General features: G+C 37.3%; 1 protein-coding gene across 1 annotated transcript in view; it reads left to right on the top strand.

The window, feature by feature from the left end:
* The window catches only part of MRC1 (mannose receptor, C type 1), a 33,799-nt gene that overhangs the window by 13,978 nt on the left and 7,797 nt on the right, over positions 1-12,024 (top strand). Inside the window, exons 12-20 of the mRNA XM_010021726.1 lie at positions 1,707-1,774; positions 3,031-3,131; positions 3,645-3,787; positions 4,486-4,600; positions 6,184-6,353; positions 8,051-8,153; positions 9,040-9,269; positions 10,340-10,505; positions 11,426-11,578. Of these exons, the coding sequence (XP_010020028.1) occupies positions 1,707-1,774; positions 3,031-3,131; positions 3,645-3,787; positions 4,486-4,600; positions 6,184-6,353; positions 8,051-8,153; positions 9,040-9,269; positions 10,340-10,505; positions 11,426-11,578 (1,249 nt within the window). The remainder of the gene's footprint in view (positions 1-1,706; positions 1,775-3,030; positions 3,132-3,644; positions 3,788-4,485; positions 4,601-6,183; positions 6,354-8,050; positions 8,154-9,039; positions 9,270-10,339; positions 10,506-11,425; positions 11,579-12,024) is intronic.

Raw genomic sequence — 12,024 nt, forward strand, 5'->3', positions numbered from 1 at the left:
AAGATTTATGATAGTGAAATTGCAGTAGCATTAAACCAGATTAAAATGAAGAACAAGCTCAAGTCTTTTTTCAGATTGTTTCATAGCTGAGATGAGGACAAGTTTGGTTTGGTATTTTGTATAGAAATAAGCACAGTAAGCATTAAACAGATCATTATCTGCTTTTTTTATTCAATACGGCATTTACACCACTTTATATCTATCTGCAGTCTGTAGTGTGCTAAGGTAAATCTTAATGCTTACTTTCAATTGATCCGTGGCTTCATTTTAGCAAGAGTTATTGTAATGGTGAGCTATGATTCTGTAGGCTGGGTGAGTTAACTGAAAGTAAACTTTATGAACAGATGAACTCAAGATACCTTCAGTAGTGGATCAAAACATACAGTGGCTTATACGTAATACTCAGAACACTGGCTTTTGATCTTGTGTATTTGGGATGTAGATTACCTAGTGGCCTCTTTTTGGTTCTGAAGTGTGCTCCTTTGCGTCCTTCTTCTGGTGGGGAGAATATAATTATGCAGGAAGAACAACCCGAGGCATGGATTATGCCATGAGAAAGAGCTTTTAAATAATATTGCCTAGATGGCTAGGGTTGGTTGCCTGTTTATATTGTCTTGAGGCCAACTTCTTTTTATCAAGAATGTGCTTAAAAGTTGCATTTGATCTACACAGAACTTTTCCTGATCTGGCTGGAGAATGGCAGTGAGACAACACAAGAGCCTATATCAGTTTATCTCCAAATTGTAGGAATGCTTGTCCCTTGTAAGAAATTTGTCAATGATATCCACTGCAGAGACTGTGCAAGAGATGCTGATTTCAGTGACTTTCAAGTAAGACTGAGAAGTGCCGGTATAGTGACCACACCTTTTGGCCAGCAGTGAAGTTTGACTGTGAACTGTCAGCTGTGAGCTGCTTTAACTTAAATGTTGTAGTTAGAGAATATAGCAGTTCATATCCTCTGTCTGTTAGATGTATATTACTCATTACTGACATAATAGTTAATATTTTTTACATAATATTTAATATTAACATAACATCGACATAATTATATTAACATAAGGATGTTAACATAATACTAGCATAATAATATTTAATATTAACATAATATTTAATAATTAGCAAAATGTGAGACCCCACTTGGAGTACTGTGTGGAGTTCTGGTGTCCTCAGTGTAAGAAGGACATGGAGCTGTTGGAGCAAGTCCAGAGGAGGGCCATGAGGATGATAAGGGAACTGGAGCACCTCCTATACAATGACAGGCTGAGCAAGCGGGCGCTGTTCAGACTGGAGAAGAGAAGGCTGCGTGGAGACCTCAGAGCAGCCTTCCAATACCAGAAGGGGGCCTACAAGGGTGCTGGAGAGGGACTCTTCATTAGGGACTGTAGCGATAGGACAAGGGGTAATGGCTTCAAACTTAATCAGAGGAAGTTCAGGTTAGATATAAGGAAAAAACTCTTTACAGTGAGGGTGGTGAGGCACTGGAATGAGTTGCCCAAAGAAGAAGTTGTGAATGCTCCATCTCTGGCAGTGTTCAAGGCCAGGTTGGACAGAGCCTTGGGTGACATGGTTTAGTGCAAGGTGTCCCTGCCTATGGCAGGGGGTTGGAACTAGATGATCTTAATGTCCTTTCCAACCCTGACTATTCTATGATTCTATTTCTTTGACAAAAAGAGGATATTTATACAATTTTAATCTTTACATTCTAGATCTTGAAAAATGGCAAAGAGGATGCATATTTCATTGGTTTACAACTCAGTGTTGACCAACGGACAAGGTAGGCCAACTAGAACTGTTAAGCTTGCATTGTGCATAAAAATAAAGAAATCTACTGAGTGGAGCAAAAATAATGAAGTGCTTGAAAAATTACACTGCAGATAATGTATTTTGAATATTCATTAATGAATTCTAGCTTCCTTTATTCTATGATTTATATTGAAAATGTAAAGAGATGCCCGAACACAAAATGTGTAAGATTTTTGGTAGGTAAAAACATTCTTATGCCCCGTCCTTAACTGTTGGGAAGAGACTGTAATAAAGGAAAAAATGCAACCTATTTTCTTTTTGTAGAACAAAGATAGTTGTTGCCATTATATAACTTCAGGTGCAGTGTGAAGATAAGCGTGTTTTCTGGAAGCCTTTTTGGATGTTAGTATCCAGCACCATATTGATTTTGACATGTGATGTTAATTTAGGCCTGGATTCAGTTCAGTCTGGGTCTTCAAGTGTCTGGATAGATGCCTAGTAGCTCTTGGTTCTCCTTATAGTCCACAGTGACAATGAGGAACCTCCAGAGGATAATTAGGATGTTAGGTGAGCCATATCACCTTCTGCAAATGAGTTGTCTCTGCTATTCCACTGGTTTTGTAAGATGAATATGCTTTTAAGTGAAGTACCTTCTGTATGTGCTTGGTGGGTGAACCTGGGCTCCTCTGTCATTTGCAGCCCAATAGGGGTATGTGTCCTAATAAGTATTTGGTTACCTGGATACAAATTTGTTCTTTTGTTTCAATCTACATGGATGTGCAACTTTTTCAGTGTTTATATGGTAAGGCACATTGTCACAGGAATTTCCTTGTAGGTGCTTTGACATGCCATTTTCCTCTGCATGATGGAAAGAGGAAAAAGATGGAAAAAGATGATGCATTTTACCAGTGTTATGAATAAAATTGCTTATCTCTGTAATAGGTGCAAAGAATGTATGACTTGGAAATGGTGAGCATCTGGGCTCTCTCATGGTGAAATGATGTCTGGCTTCCACATTGGTTATTTTGAGTATTGTCCTATCAGTTGCAAAATCATCAGCATATTGCTTAAAGGCAATGTAAACACAACTTTAACATACACACACCTATGTCTTTGTGCAGAGAGTAAGTTTAGCGCAATTAGGAAAGAGGCAAACTGGCCAAAAAACCTTGTACGCTTTAAACTATGAACTGCTATGTGCAAAATATTGCAAAATTACTTTGTGTAACATGGAAGCGATTCTATTGGTATGTTAAAGAAGTGTTTTGTTGGATTGTTTTTCTTAAGCTGGATGGATGGCACTCCAGTGAACTATTTGGCATGGGCACCACATGAACCTAACTTTGCAAATAATGACGAAAACTGTGTAGTTATGTATAAGAATTTAGGTGAGTTTTGTGTGTTTGTTCCTGAATTTCATTATTTGTGTGTTTGTGTCACAACATTTTTTGTCTTCTGAGAGGCACGTCTTTCCCCCCTTCTTTTTGCTCTTTTGTAAAATGTTACAGAAGTAGACCGCAGTATTATTTTCAGGACCTAATATTTTTGTGCTCCTGTGTTTAGCTTAAGCCTAGCATGGGGGAGCTCTGATGGAAATCTGTGGTTGTGATTGCTATACAACTGCTTTATATTTTTTCTTAAAATTAGCCTAACGTTCCACTATAACAGAGGCATTTCTAGTACCTGGTTCTACAGTGCTTTTAACATTTTGTAATTACAGTGTGTATAAGTGACATATTTATCCTAGATGCTGATATAGAATGATAATAAACTGAGAGCCTCTAAGGATTTGGTCTTACCTTTCAATGAAAAGCACTTTGTGTAAGAATGAGTGAAACTGGTTCCCATTTAACCAGTTCTGGATGTGGTGTCATGCAGTTCCCCATTTCTCTCACATTCAGGATTTTGGAATGATATAAATTGTGGTTATCCAAATCCCTACATGTGTGAAAGGCACAACAGCTCCATTAATTCAACTGTTCCTCCAACAACATTTTCAACTCCAAGAGGATGTCATCCAGCTTGGCTTTCGTTTCATAACAAGGTACCATAACAAATATAGTGCATGTTGGCAGAACATTAAACTGAAAACAAGGCAATTATTTAATAATATTGTTTCTTATTAGAGTAAAATATTATTTTTTTGTAGAGAGCTGGTTTGCTTGCCCATCCACTGTTTTGCAGGAAAGGTGCTTTTTTGTTGCTTCTAATGGAGCATATTCAGTTGCAGCAGCAAAGGCGTTCTCTAGTCATCTCTTCAAACGTTTTGATATGCATTTCCTAAAGAGTTACGACAGAGTTCCTAGAGTACTGATGCTTTGATCTTAATGTTTTTTAACCAACCATAATGCTTTTTCTGTACTGAATACATTTTGTCTTCCTTAACTTTACTAACATGGTATGCTTTGTAGAGTCAAATAAACAGGCAGACTAATATCAGTCATGCATAACTTACTACTGTTAGCTGTCTGTCTATAGAAAGTCAAGTTTTGCTTATTTTCTAGGGATTTCAGATCAAACCTAGTATGTGTCTGGTTGAGCAAAACACTTTCTTGAGCCACTTAATTTTGTACAAAATAAGGACCAGTGCAAAAATCTCATTTTAAGATGAATGTAGTTTTTTCAGATAAATGTACTCTTTTACTGCCTTTTCTCCATCCTGCTTTGCTGAAAGCAGTGGTTTTCGGTCTGTGAGGGATATTGGAGTAAAAATAATACATAGAGAATTTGTTCATGTTTTAGTGTTACAAAATATTTGGATCTACAGAAGATGAACGTGTCACTTGGCATGCTGCACGAACAGCTTGCATGAATTTAGGAGGAAACCTGGCCACTATCCCTAATGAACAAGTGCAAGGTACTGCATGTAGCTTTGTAGCAACTAGATGGGATGATATTTAATTTTTACAGGATGGCTGTTGTATTTGTGGGAATATGGACAGGGTTCGAATAATGATTGTGTGTCTTTCCAAAGACAAAATGTCTTTGGAAATGTCCTTCCTTCCTTCCAAAATGTCAAATTTTTAGAAATTTACAATGTAGTTTTCACCTGAATCTATCAAATTTTAATGTTGGCTTAGATATACAAATACATGTATATTGTCCTGGCAGCCGAAGTAGTGCTTTTTCTGCGTACATATGATACCAGCCAGACCCAGCAAGTTTCATTCCAAATGATGCAGTTTCACTAGGTGGCATTAACTTCCTGCATAGCTTTTCTGTTAACTCAGGCAGACACTAGGGTCAGAACTGGCTGTCTTTGGGGAGCTTAGGGCATGGGTTTGACTGCACGTACACATACCTACAACTCACCACTTAGATGTACCATTCTTTTCATTAGATGAGCTTATTTTAATGAACCCAAGAGCTGTGTTCATGACTATGTGAGGTGAGCAGAGGGAAATTACCTCATGCTTGAATAAACATGGCACACATTCAAATTAAAAATTGGGGAAGATTTTGATGGATGTTGATAACACCCTCATTTTAGAAGTACTGTTTTATTCTACAGTGATGAGAAACCAATGTTGCACAACACATATAGTTTGTGAACTCAGAAGAGCATAGTGAAAAATCAACCATTGTAAAACAAGTCTGTGTTGTAGTCCAAGCAATTAAATAGTTTAAATATACTTAAATTTATTTAAATCGTTTAAATTAAATGCTGACATGAACTTAAGTTTTCCACATGAAGAAACAAAGAATCAAACTTTCATTTTTGAAACAAAGTCAAGTTCTTATCCAACATCATTTCTACAGTACAGATTTCAGGTGGTTGGTTCATGCACAGGGCTTGAATTCCAGGTAAAAGAGAAATGAGCAGTAAAGCACCTTCCTGAACCATGCAAAGCTGTGGTAATTGATTTGCTTGTGATGAACAGTTCTGTTGAGACTCATTTTAAGCAATCTGCTTGTGCCTTCTGCTCCCTGCTAAGACAGTGCAGGCTATTGCCAGGTGTTGCAGGGAGAGAGGAAACACTCTCACAGTTCTGTAACAGCGCTATTTGTGCAGATGCTCAAGTGGTAGGTGCTCTGCTGTCTGATGCCATTGTGGGGTCACCACTTTTGTGGGATTATAAAAAATGTATGTGATCTACATGGCTGTGTATTTCTGAGTCAATGACTTTGTGGGATTAGTATTCAAAAATGTCCTGAGACATTATAAAAAGCACTTCTATCATGCTTTTGGGACTTATCCCAGTACTAGGTTAAGTACTTAGCTGAAGTATTTTGCCCAAAGCCACAGTTACACATCTGCTTCCCAGTTCATTAAACTCAAAAGTTACCCCCTTTTCATCTTACCTGCTTGTGTTCTCAACAATGAAGTGTTCTGTATTGCAGAAAAAAGTATTTAATATCACCAAGCTTGGTGAAGTCAGACATTTCAGTTGTCCTTCACTAAAAGTATTTCTCTTTTTCTTTGCCTTTTTTTTACTCTAGCTTTCCTCACCTTCCATATGAAAGGTTTTGTTACAGATACATGGATTGGATTAAATGACATAAATCATGAACTGAGGTTCCTCTGGACAGATGGAACAGGAGTTTACTTTACAAACTGGGCCAAAGGCTTCCCATCAGGACATATGGATTTGTACTCATATGATGGCCAGGTAAATAGCAGTCACAAATTTTTCACTGAAATTTGATTTCAGATTGCGTTTACACATCTGCTGGGATTTGAGACATGTTTCTGCTTCACTTCTTACTTTCCTACTTTTATACGTGTCAAATATAAATCCAAATAGAGTGAGTGGTTTTGAGCCATTGGGCAGTTGCTGGTGACAGGATCTGTGGAGTGCTCATACAAAGATTGGTTTCAGATTTCAGTTCTCTGTGCCTGTGAAAGCTACGCTGCTTCTGTGTTCACCCTGCATTCTCTCACAGGCTGTGGCAAAGAGGACAGTGAGATTCCTGCCTTATGGCATTTGACCCAAAAACACATTGAATGAGCACATCCTCCTAGTCATCTGACCATGGCTGTGCCTGAACTTAGCAGGTTTCTCAGTTGTATGTAGCTTGCAACGTGTGCTTTAAAAAGTTCCCTTCTGTGTCTTACACCGAAGGAAATTCTGTCAGTCACAGCTGTGGAAGTGACATGCTTCTATAAAAAGAGACCATTCAGTTTTTACAGGGAAAAAAAAATCACTTCCCCTATTTCTCTGTCATACAAACTGATCTGGTAAGTCATAGAGTTCTAGAGAGCTCTGACCTTACATATTACATTGTTCTGTGGTATGGAACTACAGCACATTATACGACTAGCTCTATTTCTCATGAATGCCATTTTTAGTGTAGAAATCTTTTTTTACTGTAAAATATCCTTTTTCCTGTTTTTGAAAGTAGTACCTCTGAGCTTCTTATCTCTAATGGAAGGAGAAAACCTGGGAGAATTCAGAGTTCAAAAGAGAAGGCATCTTTAAAATGTTGCTTGTGGGAGGAATATATATTTTTATCTTTTTATGAAAAGTAGTAGGATTTCTATGAAGTTGTCTGTGAAAATTTACAAAGTCCCTATTTATAAATTCGAGATTGATTTTTAAGTTTACTTAAAAAATAAGTAAAGGAAATAAGGAAAAAAGAAGTTATCATACTTAATACAAAATACCATGCAGCTGTTCAGTTTGAAAGATTTAAATCTTAATGCACTTCACTCACAAATGAAGTGTTTCTCTCTGCATCTCCTCCAAAATAGGTAAATAGAATAAATATGGATGCTTCATTGTGCAAAACTATTTGTTCCCATGCAGCCTTTTGCATTCATCCCTGTTTGTTTAATATGTGCCAGCATAGGTTCTAGCTATCGTGTCCATGTCAGAGAAATTGAAATGTGAGTGGTACTGACAGATCAATGGCTGCCTCTGGGCAGGATCTGTTCTAATTTTGCTGTGTGCACTATTACAGCTTGCAACAATAAATTTGAAGAGACCGATATGTCAGAATGTTGCATGGCCCATTGAAGGTCCAGGGTTTTTTCCTGGGGCAAAGTTAACTGGTCTTTTCTACAACAGTTGATATCACTTATCTTTAAATTGTCTGTGGCTTTCCTTCTCTCCATGCTGTATGCCTGGAGGTATGAGGATACCAGAATTGCTCTGGTCTGCTTATCCACCCTAAGGTTGCGCAAGAGAGCAACATTAAGAAATCTGTGAAGCGTAAGAGGAACAGAACCTCCCCATCATAAAACTTATACTCTGAAATGTTACAATGAGAGTAAAGCTACAACATACTTGTGCCTGAAGGGGGACAAAAGTTTTTTCTTTGCTTCTTCTAGCTATCTGTAACTGATCTTTTATCTTTTTGCCTCGAGGCTGATTGTGTTGTCATGAGAAACAATCCTGTTAAGGAAGCAGGGAAATGGGCTGATGAGAGTTGTGATAACAACAGAGGATATATATGCCAAATTAATGCAGGTACTTGTCTTTTCAGTTCAATCAAACCTTACATTTTTTCAAGGAATGGCTTGGATGTGTGGATTTCAGCATCAGTTCATGTTCAATAAGGATACATCCACAAATTGTTTTTCAGGCAGGAACACAAAGGTCATGTGTGTCAGAGGTCTGGTTAGAGTCACTGCTTTTAGCTGACCCTTCCCAGTAACGGCTGTGTTCCTACCTTCCTGAGCTGGCATTTGCATCTGCATCTTTGTGTTTACTATGACCCTTGACATGGTGTTTGTACTATGTTTTTGTCTGTTACTCTCTGAACACACTGGCTTTCAGTCTTTAATGCTTTGGAAAGTACTGGCTTGTAAATGTAGCATGAAATGTCTGGAGAGTGAGTGTAACTCACCCACAACAAACTTGAGCTAATACACCTCCAAAAACGAAATTAAAATGGAATGAAAACCTGGATTTAATTGTCTGATTTAAGAACTGATCTGTTGTGCAGTTTTTCTTTTCTCTGACCAAAAAAAAAACAAACAACCCAAAATACTTGGGAAACAACACAGTCTCTGCAAAACATTTCTTTTGTTGAAAAAATATTTTATTAAAGAAATTGTGACTTAATCTAATCCTAATTCATTTCAGTAATACTACCGTGGAGGTTTATACAAAATAGTCCTTTGCTCCTTGTCAGAGGTTGCTTTAAGATGCTCTTTTCCTCTCTACAGATTTGCAATTGACTTTTAGTGATGCCGGCTTAAATAATAGCATATCTAATCTATGCTGATTAAAGGTCAGGGAATGTGGAATCAAGAAAAAAGGGGTTTTGTTTAAGTCTGTTTGCAGCCACAGTGAAATCACAATCCCCTTTTGAACAACTATGTGAGTCTTTTTTTTATCCTGTATTTTACAGATGCTGAGTTTCTGCCTTCTACAAGTTCATCCCCATCCAGCATTATGCGTTATGGTAACAGTAGTTACTTGTTCATCCATACCAAAATGAATTGGGAGGATGCACAGAAAACCTGCAAACGTGATCAGTTTGACCTTTCCAGCATCTTAGACCCCTACACTCATTCATTCCTGTGGCTGAAGATGTTGAAGTATGGGGTGCCTATGTGGATTGGTCTTAACAGTAATGTGGTAAGAACATCAAACTAATTGAACATGATGCTCCTTCTTTTATGGACAAATCAGGATCTGAGAAGTCTTATTATATCTCATCACTTTAGCGTATTAGTTTATATCTTGGTCATAAATACTTTAGTGTACTGTCAGATTTATGGGTAGGAATCTGACCTCTTCAATTGATGAAATTGAATATATTATACACATTTTCACACTTTTCCTGTGATATTACACTCTGCACTTGCAAACAAGATATTTTAGTCTAGCATCTTGAACTAGCTCTTCGTATATATGGCATATTAAAGGTAAAATCCACATATTTTAAGATGTACAGTAGAAACTATTTATTCTAAATAACAAATAATTTTCAGAAACAGAATAAGGTTCTGTTGCTATGACTCTCTCACCATTTTTGAGGATAGTTAGCCAAATAATTAACTTGTTTACCTCATTTTATTTTATTTGTCTCCCCTTTCCCAGTTCTTTGATATTTTGATACTTTCTGGATGGTAAAATACACCAACTTTTCTTCTTGACACAGACTCTTGTCCCACATTCACTCTGTTTGGCTGTGCACATGACAGAAATAAAAACGAGTGAACATAACACACCACTTCCTAAAACCCGAAAGATTCCCCTCATCCAATCAACAGTATGATTCACTGACTTCACCAGCTTTGATGGGAAATGATTAAGCTTTTGAATATACTGCAAGTTAAAATAGTATACATTACTTGGAATTTTGGGGGAAATAGTACAAGAAGGAATTAGACTTTTGCTCTTACAAATTATTTTAAATGAATTTTTTATTAGTCCAAAATTAACATTTTGTTACATTCAGAATTAATTCAGTGTCATTTACTCTGCACTTCCTTTTGCTGAAAAGTTTTTTTTGCACTGCTGTATTTTTGAATGAATAGTTGCTTGTCACAACAAGAATTGAAAAGTTGCAGCCATTTGTATTTGTTATTGATTTCTTAAAAAAACCTTCTAGCACAAGCTGCTGCATAGACAGACATTTGACCAATGAAGAAATGGTTAATGCTTAGGGTTTAATAATTTCTGCTGGTTTGTTTTATTCTCAGACCAATGGGCGTTACGAATGGATTGATAACTGGAGAATGAAGTATACTAAATGGGCTGAAGGGGAGCCAAAGCAGAAGATAGGCTGTGTCTATCTAGACATTGCTGGAGCCTGGAAGACGGGATCCTGCAATGAAAGTTACTTCTCTGTTTGCAAAAAAGCTGATGGTAAGAACTTGAATTTAACCACTGTAATTACAATGATTACCTCAATAGAGTTCATTGTGCTGTGTTACATATCTTCTGATATAAACTTAGATGTTGGGTTTTAGTTCAAGGCTAAATAAATAAAATCATTAACATTTACTTGGGTTGAATGGGGCTGTTTTAAAATGAGGGCAAACACATCCTAAGAAAGATAGATGTATTTTGCAAAGCTTCGACTCACATTACTCTGCTATTTATTCTGATACTAACTAAGCATGCAAGACCAAAACCCTCAAAAATCAAAAGGCAATGAATATTAGGTAGTAGTCACACAGGAATGGTGTTGAAGGGAGAAGAGCTGGTTGACCAAGCCATAAGTTGACACAAGGAATATTTACCTATAACAGCTTTCCAGATTTTATAACTGAAGACAAACTACAGGTGGTATAGAAATGTTTAAGGACACTTCTTCAGGCCACCTTCTCTTATATTTTTGACCTGAAACTCCTGTTAATATCATCTGATAATGCCTGTTGTATTCCATGATATTAGGTCATGGCCCATATGGGCGAGTTCATATGGGCCCTAATTCAGCACAGCAGTCAGGTATGAAAACATATTTGTGAGTAAAGAGTTGAGCTGAGTTTAAGCATCTGTTAAAAGATCGATGTATACTGGAATTCCTGGAATTCTTAGCTAAATGAGATTTCTTAAAACTACAGTTGCAGTACTTTTTGTTTATAGATTTAGGATTTTTCCATTGTTGTCTTGTAGTAAGCAGTACAGACTACCAAGATTGCTTTTTTTTTTTAAAGACTTGAGTGAGTTCTCCAACATTCAGTTAGAATAATCTGTTAATGATAGAAGAATGCATAAGAAGCTGTTTCTTTAATTTTCATGCTTTCTTAAAAAAACCCCAAAACAACACATTTTTTAAACAGTTCAAGCTCCCACTGAGCCCCCTCAGCTTCCAGGAAAGTGCCCTGAGTCAGAAGGACACAAGTCTTGGATCCCTTTCCGAGGTCATTGTTACTACATTGAATCTTCATCTACAAGAAACTGGGCCCAGGCTTCTTTAGAATGCCTTCGACTTGGTAAGTATTCTCCTTAACCAAAGAGCACATCTTTCTGAATTGTTTTTCCTCTCTATGAAAAGCTGAACTTGTGCTATGTATTTTTGTGATTTCAAGGATGGTCCAAGTGTTGGATAGGATAGCTGCATCCAGTTACTGCCTTAATTTGGGAGGAGATAGAAAATAGCTGTCTACCTATTGACGCACACTCTCATGTGTGTGGGACCAGGCGTTAGAGGAGCTCTGTTGCCTGGAGTGGAGGACACAAAAGTGGAAACTGGCCTTTGATGGGACAGGAGGTAGTGAGCTTCATCCACAGCAGGCACTAAATCTTATTTTAATGGCATTTTACATTTATTCTTGATCTAATTTGCCCCTTCACTATTGCAGTTTTATACTACTGGAATAAAAGTTACAGCTCTCTAGGCAGAATATATTAGAAAACTAGGGTTGTGATGTTTTCTTCT

Source organism: Nestor notabilis, unplaced genomic scaffold (genome assembly GCF_000696875.1).
Source record: "Nestor notabilis isolate BGI_N333 unplaced genomic scaffold, ASM69687v1 scaffold4399, whole genome shotgun sequence".
Taxonomy (NCBI): domain Eukaryota; kingdom Metazoa; phylum Chordata; class Aves; order Psittaciformes; family Psittacidae; genus Nestor; species Nestor notabilis.